The 14,178-nt window shown below is 44.3% G+C and overlaps 1 protein-coding gene across 6 annotated transcripts in view; it reads left to right on the forward strand.

The window, feature by feature from the left end:
- The window catches only part of FGF13 (fibroblast growth factor 13), a 244,743-nt gene that overhangs the window by 175,656 nt on the left and 54,909 nt on the right, over nucleotides 1-14,178 (forward strand). For 5 of the 6 annotated variants that reach the window (XM_050310956.1, XM_050310950.1, XM_050310955.1 and 2 more), the window contains one exon: nucleotides 11,228-11,338. In XM_050310956.1, the coding sequence (XP_050166913.1) occupies nucleotides 11,228-11,338 (111 nt within the window). Of the gene's footprint in view, nucleotides 1-8,648; nucleotides 9,304-11,227; nucleotides 11,339-14,178 lie in introns of those variants that run through there. The other variant, XM_050310952.1, reaches the window with a different exon arrangement.

A 14,178-nucleotide genomic window follows, 5' to 3' on the forward strand; every position in this document is an offset into this window, starting at 1 on the left:
GCAGGCCTCTCGTAGTGCTGTGGAATTTAATTAATTCCATATGGCTACATCACCTCAGCAGCTGTATACACAGGTGCCCCTTTTACAATTAGACTCTTTAATCTCTCATAACTGCCCCATATAGGAAGCAGAAAATGCAGGGAGGTCTTCATTCATTATGGTTACGTGGAATGTAACCATAGAGCAGAATGGCTCAAATTATAACATTGAAACATCAGCCCGGATGCCTTCTTAAAATCCAGCAGGCTTATTGCTGTGCCTTAGAATCTAATTCTGCTCCTTGTTCTCTCTTTCCCAGCAAAAGTTCCTAAGCCTTGACATGCTGTGTTGTAGATAAAGCTAAACTAGCTATTTGTTTGTAAACAAGACAAAGTTGACCTCAGCTAAAGGATAATGACATCGAGATACTGATGGGTTTTGTGGCTACTGCTCATTAGAAGCATGTTGTAATTTTTAATGAAACAAGGAAAGAAGATCCTGGGAGAAAGAGGTGGAAAACTGGAATGATAAACAGAGGGATGAGGGTTGAAGGGAGAGGACAGAAATCCTGATGATGTATCATCATCTGCTCAATAGGGTGTCTGTCTCCTGTGAATTTAGCTCAGCATGATTTAGCTGTATGACTGAGGAGTAGCAAAGGCCATATTTATGGACGGGTAATTTAATTAAAAATCACAGTATTATCTTTGTATCTACTTGTGCAGTCTAATGTATTAATTTTGTGGTGGTTTTAGGAAGAAATGTAGCTACAAGGTGGACAATTACGGAGTCTCTGTATGAGCAAATGTGTTCTTACTGCAGTTCAGCTGGACTTAAGTGAGGAATAACAGTGCTGAACTTGGGCAGCTTCATATCTATTTCTCTGATTTCTAAGCAAACTTTTTCTGCATAGCAACAGAACTTTTCTGTGCTTTCTGTTGAGGTCTGAGTTCCCAGAAATGTACCCAGCCATCTAATGCGAATATTGGGAGCAGCAGCAGATGTTCTGCTATTAGCTTCCTTCTCTGAATTGAATTCTCTGAATTTCTTCTAATTTGCTTGTGTGGAATTTGCATACACATTTTTTTCTAGTCTTCAGACCTATTTAAATCACATACAGCAAATGCTGGCTTGTGGTTCTCATTCCTGTTTGCTAGCCAATATTTTTTTATTTGCTGTTGCTTGCAAAAACAGTTCATCTAACCTATTGTAATGAATTCCCTTCAGTTTTTTTATGATACATTGTATTTTTCATTTCTAAATCCCTTTGTGATTTCCAGATGTCACCTTTACTCTGCTCTTGCCAGCAGCAGCTCCTGCTAGGCCTGGAGTTGTCATGAGGCCAATTGCTGGAAGGTGTGTGTGTGTGAGGGAAGTGCAACTACTCAGGCTGGTTTTATGTTCACATGTATTACTGAGCCCTGCCAGAAGCAAGACACTGAGCTACATGGACCTTTATTAAGTGATTATTTAGTTTTGATGGTGGTAAATGTTACGTGTCATAAAGATTCATCACGTAGATTACAGTCTGAATCACCCTTCAGCAGTAGTTCAGTAAAGCAGAGGTAGTGTTTTCCTACATGTAGCTGTAAAAATAACGGTGGGGGTTTTGTATGGGAATGAATTGCCACCAGGAGATGCTTTTCTCTGCTCTTTCTTTGTTGTACAGTCCAGATATTTGGTCAAATTAACTTAGATAAACCCAATTTTTGCATAACTGATCTTAGGTTTTGTCACATCACTTGGTGAACTGAGACAGAATGCACATTCAGGCTCATGGCTCTTTTCCTAATCCTCAAGGATATTCCTTCCTTCTGGTTACACAAACTGAGACCAGTATTTTGTTCCGATAAACTGGTACCAGTTCCATGACAGTTAGTGAGCAAGGCTCCACTTCCACATTCACAGGAGCATCACTGACCCAGTGCAGGGTCTAACTCCAGTTCCTACAGAGCCCTGCTTCCATCCAGGATGTGGCACTTTTTCCTCTAAGTCCCTTTCATTTGCGACCAGCTCTGCTCCCATTCTCATTTATCTGTGTAAATGTGGTGTCATGATCTTGGCAGTGAGGTAAAAGTAACAGAAAACCATTGCCAGGCTCTTCTGACCCCAGCCTAGGTAATGTGGTTTCATTATTAGAGAACAGACGAGTCTTACAGTGTTAACACAGCAACAGGAAACAGCAAGCCTGGCATCCATCACATGATCACAGGGGATTGGGCTCTGTAGTTATATCAAGTCAAGCAGTGGGGCAGAAGTTGGCTTCTGAGCAAAGCAGGGACCATGACTGTGAGAAGCTGGTTGAAATGCTTGGATGCATTTGGAGGGGGAGACAACTTTCACGGGCTCCAACTCACTGGAGACCCACTGAGTCTGTTTTCGTCAAGCTGTTGGCAAAGGTTGAGCCATCAGATCTATAAAAAGGTGGGAAAATATCTTATTTGAGTAATGTGGCAATTTCTAGGCAACTTGCCTTGGCTCTGTGAAAGGCTATTTACAGTGTTTTGTCATGTGTAAAGTGGCCTTATGTTAAGTTTGACAGTGGCACATAGCCCACACTTCTTGTGTGTCCCATGCTGAGATGTAAATATTTCAGGGATGATAAGCTGTCATTTACATTGATGTTTCCAAGAGTCATCATACTGAGAGGTGAATTAACAGATACTTCTGTGCATACTGATGTGGGAGTATAGTTTGCTATGGCTTTGTGGTGGGCAGAGAAGTCTGTTGGTCACTGCTGCAAATTCCTGGCTCAGGCTGGGCCCCCCAAGACACCAGAATAACATGTTCCCAATTTGGGAGCCCACAGAGCTGTGGGAGCTGATCTCTTCTGTTTGTTCTGTGACCTTTCCCAGCTGATTGGCACTGATCTTTTATGTACTGGATAGACGATCTTTTATGGTTGACATTTTGGGATGACTGAATATGGATTAACCTAGGCAAAAATATTTCCATTTTTCTACCTTCAAACAATGCCCTCCTTTTCCAAAAACGGCTGCACTACCAGGTCAGAACAAATCAAGTTTTGACTGAGACAGTGCTGTAAGTGAATTGGAATTCACAGCCAGGAAGGGGAAGAAACGGGGGTTTTCTATTAGTCTTTTCTCTGAGAATCTGAGAGGAAACTGGTGTTCTTGATGTGCAGTGTCATTGTGATCCTGAGCATTTAGCAGACCATATAAGTCATGAGGAAGAGACCCAAATTCTTGTCAGAGTCAGAGGATCTTGTCCTAGCAGACTTGTGTAGATAAGAGAATGGGATTAGAATGTGAGAACCTTTTGTAATGCATCAGCTGCATAGTTATTTTTTAAATATCTTAGTAGTCCTAGTGAGATGACTCATGTTGAAGTCAGGGATGTGTTTCTCTGCTTTACTGGATGGGGACCAGTTTTGGCACATCCTGTGCAGAAGTTGTACTGTTGTCTCTTCTGGTGTTGAGATTCATGATTCTGTATTGTGAAAAGACAGAAATCAATCAGCTGCTTAATCCCTTGAAGAAGAAGAAGTGAGCTTTTAAACAAAATGGGTCCAGGTGGCATGTTTACACTGGTGTCACAGCAATTTATTTTGATTTTTCCCTGTTTCTGAGCAGGGCTGCTCAGTGCATTTCTGCAAAGTACCATGGCACAGACACACATAGGAACATCCATGTTGCTACTTACAAGTGCCCTTATGCTCTCAACATAAAAATACTTCTCTTTGCAGCTGGTCATTGTAGCCATTCTTTACTATTAAGGTTAATTTTAAGGTAGGCCAGTTGGTCTGTTACTAAAATATCCTCAAATCTGAGCTCTTGGTCTGGAGCTGCTTGAAGGCTCAGCTCTTCCACTAATACCTTTTTCCACCTTGCACTCAGAAATAAACCTCCAGCTGACTCTTATTTGACCCACATCTAGGGGAAAATTGGGCTCTCAGGGGTAGTGAACTGGCCAGCAGCCCATGCTCATCCCTCAGGCAAAGAGCACCCAGGCACTCACCGTTCTGCAGCGCGTGTGTCCAGCCTGGAGCTGGCTGCAGAGGAAAGGCTGAGTCATTTCCATGGGATATTTCACAGAGGAGTTAAGTGATGCGGGACTTGGGTCTGAACAGCTCTGCTTCCTGGTGAATAGTAATTTTGTTTACTTAGAAGAGCAAAAAAATCACTGGGGGCCTCAGTGCTGCTGTGTCATCCTTGACTGGAGGAAGTCTTGTTTATCTCATCCTGAAAAGAGAGAGAAGAGGTTGCGGTGGCGCTTTTCAGAAAATAATTCTCTACTTTTGGAGAGTGTAGGCAGTGGAAATAGTCCATAGGTTTGAGTCCTTAAGCTTCATTTTTTTTTCTGCTTGTTCTATAACAGCAGCAGTGTGCTACCCCAGCAAGAACAAAGGAGCCTCGGGAGGGACTCGTGACACCCCATGCCAGGCTGCATTTATTTTGTCGCACCAAAGCAGCTTCAAATTTGTAACTGTAGAGGAGTGGTTCGAAGCTTATGCTGGACTGAGTGAGGTTTGGAGCTTGCTTGTGATTTTTTTTTCTTCTGGCCTTGATTTTCATGCAGCATTTGTTTTGCCCAGCAGCTGTTTAAATAGGACCTAGTGTAAATCTTTTGCTACTTGTTTATAGGGGAAGAGGAAATAATTGAACATGCTCTTTAGTCTGAGGGTAGAATATTTTGACCCAAGGTGCTGGAAGTAATCTCTACTTTATGGCAACATGTCCTGAGAATCATTAATGCTTCTAACAGGGCACAGAGGAGCTTGGGTCCCTCAATGAGTCACATGTTGGGCTCATGCCCATCACCAGTGCACTTCAACAGGCAGATGGCAAGTCTCTCCTCCACCCGTTCCCTTCTCCAGCCTGATCACAACTGCTGACATTCATGTGCCGAAATAGCATTGGCACATGAGGGAAGTGAGTCCCTCTGCTCACAGGCTGCAGTGGGCTATGGACATGCTGCACAGCCTCTGGGGTTTGTCAATACTTTCAGCTTGTTTCATGACAAGTGAGCACTGGAGCTGGCTTGGGATTTTTCATTTGTTTTTTGCAGCATCTACCTGTGTAGAGAAGACCTGACATAAATATTTTGCACTCAGGATAGATTCAAACTCAGGGCAAACAGCAGTGGTCTGTTGCCACAGCACAAAATGATTCAAGGAGGATGGAGCAAAACCCAAAATGTTTGCACTTTCCTCTAATTTGGTGAAAGAGCCACCACTGCTTGCAGTTTGGGCCAATGGTGGGGGTTTGATGCCTTTCCATGCAGGAGCTGGGAAGTCAGGGCAGCACACTTTGTGTTGGTTGAAAACCATGTCCTGTAGTAGTCAAAGGGCCAGTGCTGGTTTGGGTACCGAATTGCAGGCTTTACTTTTGCCCAATCCAGGCAACTCCGTAAAGGTTCATGTATGTTTTAATGATCAGAATCATGGAAATAATCATCAGAAAAACTCAACAGATGTCTGTGAAGAAAAATTAAAAATCAAAAGTGGATAAGATCTTTGTCTACTTCAAAATAGTGGAATTGCTTCTGGGTCAGATCCCAGCTCCAGAGAGATCACAGCACTGTCTCTGACAGTAACTGTATAAGTCTGCCCCATACTGGTTTCTTAAGAGATGTTTAATTTTTGATTGAAATGGGACTGGCAATTTACCCTTTAGCTTTAAATGTGACCCATTACAAGGATCATAAACAAAGGAAGAGAATGTATGTTCAAGGAGTCTGGTTGTCTTCTATGTTTAAAAAGTCACTTGGAATGTTATTATATTTTACCTTTTTAGCACAGTGGGGAGTGAACAGCTCTTGCTTTTCAAAGAAAATAAAGCTGTTCCTTGAGATCTTTATGTTTGGAACACTGAAGTAGTCCAAAGACTTGTCCTGTACCAAAAACGTTTTCACAACAAGATCTTCATTTTCATGTGCCATTTATAGTAAATGAAGACATGTTTGTAGGAGTACCGATAGTTGGAGAGGTTGATCATGCAAAAAAACTGGAGGACTGTTTTTTGAAACTTAAATCTGATTATGCATATATGCTATTTTTATTCCTCTCTTTAGTTATCTGTCAAGGAACATTTGTGCAAATGAATTTTCATTATGGATTTTAAGCATACAGACTGGAATGCTGGCAGAAAGATATCCTAAATAGTGCTTTTATATACTGCTTTCCCCCAGGATTTTCAAGGTTAGCCTAATTCTGAGTTCTGGTTAGTCACTGTGAAAATGAAATGTGACCTATAGGACAGATCACAATGAGGCAGCTTCACTTTGATCTGAAGATCAAACGCTGCTTTCCAAACTGGGAATATTTATGAAGTAATTGGTGAGTCTCAGGAAAAACAAGTCTCACTCATGACTGTATTGGAAGTGGAAAGATGGCAAAATTCATAGTACGTTACCGGTGAATTGAGTAGGATGAGTTATTGCTAATAATATCCAACTGGCTGTCTCCTGAATTGGATTTCACATGTCTTATGTGGACTAGCAGATGAGGATAGTGGTGGAACTTGTGAATTACAGCTATTTTTACCCTACTGTTAAACTCAAGTAAGAAATTAGGAGTATTTATTTAATATGTATATGTGCATGCTATAAACTTCCTCATAAACAAAGGTGTGTATATATACATAAACGTGTCAGTGTACATGTACTCACATGTGCTTCCTGCAGAAAAGAGGTATTGTGGATGGGTATATGAGGCTGCCAAATTCAATGCACTGTGTCAGATGTCGAGGTTTCAGGCTGTGATGGCACAAAATGTTCTTGCAGTCAGACATCATCTTCAAACTTGTACAGTACGGGCATCTCTGTTATTAGGACCAGGACATACAACATGTTTTATTGGGGCAGGGATTCCCAGTTGGAGGAAAGAGATTTGGACCTGTTGTGAATTGTTCCTAGTGGAAGGAAGGACTGTAATGTTGGCAGAGGTCCAGCAAACTTTTTTTGAACTGAGCTCTCTGAAGATGTGGGGCAGCATGGTTTCTGCTGCACTTGCCTGGGATCAGAATGTGCGACCCCAGAGAGGGAAGAGAGGACCTGGCTGTGCCAAGGGCACATGTAGGAGAGGAAGAAGGGGCAGATATCCTAAGAAGTCTGGCTGAGTCTGAAAGCACATCAGGAACCTGATGCTGTCACACCAACCCATCTACATCGATGCTGTCTCGGTAGCCCCAGGAGAGCTGGCCCAGGGCACACAGGATACAGCTCCCAGGCTTGCATGACCAAAGCCTGTTGCCACTGCAGTTCCCCACTGAGCTCAGTTCCTGCAAGGAACCAGTCCACAGGGACATGCCATCCTGTCTCAGTTCCTGCAAGTGGCTGCAAACCCCCTCAGCCTCGGGATAAATTCTTTCAATTGTTGTTTGCCTTCAGGGCTGCAGATTTCTGTTTCCAGCCTGAATTGACTTTGATTTAGCTCCAGCTGTTGAAAGCACGCTGAAGAGCGGGGGATGTGTTGCAAAGGGACCTCCAGGACCTCCTGATTCCTATGTCCTGGGGCATGGATGTGTGCAGGGTTCAGTGTGCACTGTGCAGGGCATTAACCACAGTGCAGTGCTAGGCTCTGGCCAGGCATCTTGGCACTGCTGCTTTTCCCTGCCCTGGTACCATCACAGCTGGCTCCTCACAATTAGCCAGGGGTGAATAAGCCCATCTGACATGAGAGCCTGGCCTCGGAGGACACAGAGGCACCGTGGGGGACAAAGGGAAGAAGGAGAATGTGGCAATGACAAGGAAATTGCTCTCTGAAGATTTTCTAATCTGCTACAAAATGAGCTGAGAGCAGGTGAAGGAAAGGAGTGGCAAGAGAAGCAAAAAGCCTCCAATAAATCAGTGAAGCAGAGGGTCCATTCTGTAAGGATAAGGCAAAGGCAGGGGAGAGCTGTGGCTGGAGGCCACCTACCTGGTCCCCCTAAACCCCGTCCTGCTGCGAGCCAGGTATCCTCCCTCCTCTGTCGAGGACCCGGAGCCACCTATTTGCTCATCGCAGTCACGTCTGTTTGGGTGTCTGCGCCTCCCCAGGAGGCGGCCCCGTCCAAAGCAAGTACCCACGGCCCGTGGGTCCGGCTGGGGCGCTCCCGCTGCCAGCCCAGAGCCCCCTCCTCCCCGGCCCCTCCGCAGCTCCGCACGCAGCGCCGCCGGGCAGGGCTCCCGCTCGCTGCCTCGCCTGGGAGAGGAGGAGGAGGAGGGAGAAGAGGAGGAGGAGGAGGGGAGGGTGGTGATAAGGGGCTTGCTGCGTTGCCTCATTTCTGTACCCAGCGCACGGCTCGTGGGGTGTGCGCGGTACCCGCATCGCTGTCGGAGGGATTCTGCTGCTGCTGCTCCTGCTGCCGTTCCTGCTGCTGCAGTCCCAGCGCTGGGCTGCCGGCGCCCAGGCGTCAGGGGAACGCTGGCTGTTTACCGTCTGGTGGGAAGTGTTGCGATGCAAAAGCCGAACGTGCCCGTGGAGGGGAATCTGCGCTGGCGGCGGCACCTGTGAGGAGCGAAGGCGAAGAGGCTTCCCGAGGCGTTCAGCAGCCGGCGGCCAAGGGGCCAGGCATCTGCACCTCACTCCAGTGTCTCCACCACCACTTGCTCCGGATCTCTTCTTAAGGGAGAAGAGGGAAAAGGATCCAGAAAACCCCCTGCAACTGGACAGCCCCTTCTGGAGTCTAACAGGTGTTTGCTGGGATTTGAATGGGGAGGGGATGGGTGGGGAGAAAAGTTAACTGGAGAAATTGGGGCTAGGAGAGATGCAATGATCTTGCACCAAGTGGATGTGCCATGTCTGCATGCAAATAGCGCGTCTGGAGAAGCTCAGAGGGATGTCTTACAAGTGATCTGCGTGATCTCCGTAGAAACGCTCACCTCTGCCTGCAAACTTTCCCCTGCTAGAACTTGGGAGGAATAAAAAAGCGTCAGAAAGTCAAAAAGGGGGAAGATCTCAGCGGACAGAAACGCTTGAGCTAAACTGTTGCACCCCGACCTGGGGCTCTGGTGCGAGCATCCCACCGGTGTCTCCTGGGCTCCCAACTGACTGGCGGTGGGTGGCGTTGGCCAAGGTGCCCGGCAGCGTCCCCAGCCTTGGGGACGGGCCGAGCAGCATGCTGGCTGCGGCGCCCACGGCCGGCCAGCAAACCCCGCGTGCCTGACCCGCCGGTGGTGCCGGGGCGGTGGCGGCCATGGCTGCAGCCATCGCCAGCTCCCTGATCCGCCAGAAGAGACAAGCCAGGGAGCGGGAGAAGTCCAATGCCTGTAAGTGTGTCAACAGCCCAAGCAAGAGCAAGGGAAGCTGCGACAAGAACAAGTTGAATGTGTTTTCCAGGGTCAAACTCTTTGGCTCCAAGAAAAGGCGAAGAAGGCGACCAGGTTGGCAAGGGTTATATCTTTGGGGGGTTGGTTTGTTTAATTTAATGGAAACTGGGATGTGTGTCAGGTGCGGGGAAAGGGGACAGGTGTCTCAGACCTGGTAAAAAGAATGTGGCAGACACTGTTGCTGTCTGTCTCACTTGCACACCTGTGTGCACCCATGTGTTGGTAATTTGGTAGTCTGTCTCTCTGTTACACATACACATGTGCAAACACATGGGATTTATTTGCGGGGGAGATGCCAGCAGGGAAGTTGCCACACATGCATCTCTCCCAGTTGTACATTAAATAACTTAGTGGTCTAGGGATCTGTTTTTGTTGTCCTGCTTCTCAGAATGCCCATGTTGTGCTTTATCTCCTGACTGCAGATGAGGCTTTTTGCTTTCACTGGCACCTTCCAGAGTTCCGCTTCAGCACCCTGTTCCTTTCTAGGAATCTCATACCTGCAGCTGCCCTGCGGACACAATGTTCTCTGTGTCACAGGTGCAAAAGATCAGGCACAAAGACACAGTCCCTGATCTGAGTGGGTTGCTTTGTATGTGGGAGGAGCAAAACCCTCTGGTAATGTTGCTGTCGCTTTGCTGTGCTGGAGCATCGATGCCATTAACTGCTCCACCTGTCCACCGTGCTCAGCAGACACGGAAGAGCTGCCGACTGTGTTCACAGTTTGCAAACAGCTAAAAAGCCAAAGTGAGGGTTGGAATAATTTGTTTTCAGAAAAGTTGGCAGATAAGAGTTGTGCATCCATCAGTACTCTTATTAAAGGTTGCTAATAAGAACTAATACACTTATGCAAACTGTTGTAAGCTTTTGCTTTCATCCCCTACTAAAATGAAGTACAGTAGCAAAGCTCCCTAATGTCTTTGATCACAAACATAAGGAGTCTTATCCAGACACACTTTCCAGACTGGTGGAAATGACACACCATATCTTCACAGTGTGTTTATCTCTGAATAAAGTAAGATGTTGTAGAGTGAGCTGCAGGGATGCATCAGCTCCTGACAAACGTAATTGTGTGAAACAACTTCAATGCAGATGTCATTGGGATTCAGTGGACGTAGACCTTTCTTTGTAATTATTCCTGATGCATTACTTAGATATCTTAAATGACACACTTGACAGCATACTGTATACCCTGCTGCTGTATACTTTTTGGTCTGCAATGGTATGAAACCCTGTGAGATATCTCACTCTCTGACTGTGAATCTGAGGATGGTTATGAAAAAAAGAAATCTATCCAAACTCTGTGTTGTTTTGATCTTTCTTCTTCTAGTTGAGGAGGTAATTACCTCAGTCCTTATGGTAATATTTATTTTGCAGTTCCACACATTGCTGTGTTTCACGGTTTCCCCCTCCATTTTCCATATGTTCATTGAGTAGTTTATCTCTTTGGAGGCTCTATACTCTTTGGAGCAGCAAGGGATGGGGTTTGTTTATTAGAGCTGCAGCAGTTCCTGTGCTAAACGTTTGTTGCTATATATTTAGGCTCTCAACTGTCTCTATGGCTCCTATTAGTGCTATCGTAATAGTCTTCTTTTCCTCTCCATCTAAGAATTCACACCTTTTTTAAAAGACAGAATACATTCTTTGCCAGCTTGTTTCTAATCTTAAATGAGATAGGACTGAGCTCCTGAGGCCAAGCAGGACACTGTTGGAATCTGTATTCACTGGAAGTAGATTTTACTGTGCTATTTACATTGCAGTTGAAAGTGGCATTTAATCATTTTGGCAATTGATTTCATAGACATAAATTTGATCTCGGCCTGAATGAAAAGTGTTGCAAAGCCAGTTGCTCTGCCTTTGTTTTGGGTCTTTTTCTTATCTCAGCCTTGAGAAGAAACCTGAAGATTGTTTTAACATCCATGTTTGTTTGGAACAGCACATCAGGATTTCCCACATTAATCTCACTATTGTTTTTTTACAGAGCCTCAGCTTAAAGGTATAGTAACAAAGCTATACAGCAGGCAAGGATACCACTTGCAGTTGCAAGCAGATGGAACAATTGATGGAACAAAAGAGGAAGACAGTAGTTATAGTAAGTGACACAAGAATAAATGGTGTGTTTGTGAATTGTGGTGTGTCATTCTTCCCATAAAGGTCTGATCAAAATTATTGTCCTGGGGTGGCTGAGTGAGTGGAAGTGGCACTAACGCTGTGATCGCAGTGCAGAAGTCCTTCAGACTTACTGGGTCTGAGAGAAATACAGATAAAAATCACTTAAAGAAATAATGAACTAGAGGAGGTAATGATGACACATGTGACAAACAAAGCAAATGTTATCTCCATGGTAATCTAGAGAACTTCATAGCTGTCCTTTGGATTTTATTAGGGGTTTTTTTTCAACAGGGAAAATTTGCTCGCCTACTCAGAGTGCCTGAAATAGAATAACGCTATCTCCACTCTTAAACAGGGGCTCATTCAAACAGAGCCATGTTATTTCACACAATGACAGTTCACCATCATTTTAAAGTTCACAATTCTCTATTAGTATTATTATTATTATTATTATTATTATTTTTTACCCCCTCTAAACTTAATTATACCATCAACTTTCCACCAGATGTCCCTCAGCTTTTCTGTGAAGAAGCTTTGGGCATTTTTCGGTTGTTGGTTGTTGGACATTTTTTTAAACTTTGAGAATTAATAGAAAACAGGACAAGATGACTAGAGGATAGATTTGGGGTGTGTAAATAAAATATTTAAGGGTTTCACGTAGTTGTATTGTTTAGCTTAAACTCCATTTTTTGTAAAGAATGAAAGGACTTTTAAGAAGGTATTTCAGGCCCCTTAGATGACAAACCAAAAATCAACATGCAGACCTTCCTTGTTAATTAATAAAAAGCACTGATTTAAGTGCCATCATTTCATATAAAAAGCATTTGCAGGTGAAACATCATTTCATTTCACAGGGCACTCGAATATGGCAGAGTGAGCACTTGATGCAATGGAAAATATTGCATCTTATTTGCCCCATCACTTGCTCCCATCCTTTTCCGACATCTTCTTCAGTCCTTTCTGCATCCCTGTGTTACCTTCTCAGTGAGAGGAGGGGGCTGGTTTCCCTGTGGGAGGAGGTTCCCCCTGCAGCCCCTGGAGGTGCTGGCCATAAGGGACAGTGAGGACCTGTGGGGACACCTGAGGTCTGGCTCCAGGTGCCATCACTGCCTGCAGAGAACACATCAGTGCAAAGGTGATGGCTACTGCCACCTTATACAGTTTTCCTAGGGCAGTCCAAAATGTACCCTAAGAATGGTCTTTATGGACCTTAAACAGTGCTTTTCTTTCAAGTGAATGACCTGATATTTAAGATTTTAAAAGTCACTACAGATTGTTCAGGATTTTGGGGTAATTCTGTTAATTATCTTTAAAAAAAGATGATGAAATAGGCAAAGCTTCCTCTTTCCATCGAAGTGTGATATTGCTATAAACTTTTAATTTACCAAAGCAAATATCTGGAATTGCAAGTATTGATTTTTTTAAAATACAAATATGTCTTTTTCTAAGAGATCTTTCTTCTCAATATGTCCTTAAATTGACCATAACCTGATAGATTATTAAGCAAATTATAAAACCTCCTTGTTTCTGTATACCAGCCTTCCAAAATGCTGAATACTTAAATGTAATGGAAGTGTCCCAGAACTAACTGCAGCTGAGCATAACAGAGGAGGGTTTTATCATTAAAAAAAAATCATATTCCTCTTTTATTTAAGGTAAGTGTATGGCTCTGGGTATCCTGCAGTCCTGAACTAGTTTTAATTGCAGTATTGTAATGGAACTAGTAAGACAGATTGATTATGCTGTTGGTCAGAGTCCACATAAGGTGCTTCTCCCCAAACCCCTGCTAACATGAATGTTTTGAAGATCAGATCCTCTAAAATCCTTTCTTTCAGTGTCTGCAAAGACATCTCTCATTTAGTCCATTTTCATGCACTGCAGGGAAGCCACAGGACTTGTAGCCCCCTCCAAAAGCAATTATTCTTCCCTGGGTATGGTAGGGATGGGAAGAGCTTGCAGCCCCCCATAACCAGCTGTGTTTTGTGCTCCCACAGGCAGCCTGGGGCCAGGACCCACCTTCTCCATCATTTGTTACCTAGAGATGGGTGGGAAGTTTGCCTGAAACTCCCCTTTGGCTCCTGACTTGGGAGCAATTATTTCAAGCTCTGCAGACCTGCTGCTGCATGCAGGGTTCACAAAAACAAGTTTGCATCCACAACTGCAGGGAGCTTAAAAGAAAGATGAGAGTTTGGAGCAAAATTTAGGCAGAAAGTGACACATGGATTTAAGGAGCCATAGCACTCATCAGGCTTCAGTTTTAGCCAAGAGTCCATGTGATTTGAGGAAATGCCGTGTGGAAAGGATCTCCTGGCTGGGAAACAGATTTTTGCTCATTAAGTATGTTGAATAGGGCAAGGGTTTAAATAAAGGCAGAATTTATTCCCCAGTTTTGGCAAGACAAAAAGATTTCAAGACTGATAAAATAAAGAAATATAGGAAACAATATCCTGCAGACAGCGTACAAAAGACCAGCTGGCCAAGGCAAGACTGGCACAGACTTCGCAGTATCGTATACGTTCATAAATTCAGCTGTGGCCTGCTGCCTCTTATTTTGCAGCTTTGTTTCTCTGTCAGCTTGTATTGCACAAGGGCCATGGCAAAGATCATCTCTCCCTCAGGCATCATGAAGTTTTTCATTAGGATGGATATTATAGCCTTATTTTAAACAGCACAAATGTAGTAGGGAAAGACTAGGATGCAAATAGCTTTGCATTATTTTATGCTGACACCAACTGATTACAGTAGCAAGTAATTTATTTTCCTGTGGCTTTTTTTGCCACCCTTTCTGTCATACCTGCCCACATAAGGATCATCCCCTAG

The sequence above is a fragment of the Myiozetetes cayanensis genome, unplaced genomic scaffold, assembly GCF_022539395.1.
Source record: "Myiozetetes cayanensis isolate MyiCay16 unplaced genomic scaffold, myiCay2020 scf15, whole genome shotgun sequence".
Classification (NCBI taxonomy): Eukaryota; Metazoa; Chordata; class Aves; order Passeriformes; family Tyrannidae; genus Myiozetetes; species Myiozetetes cayanensis.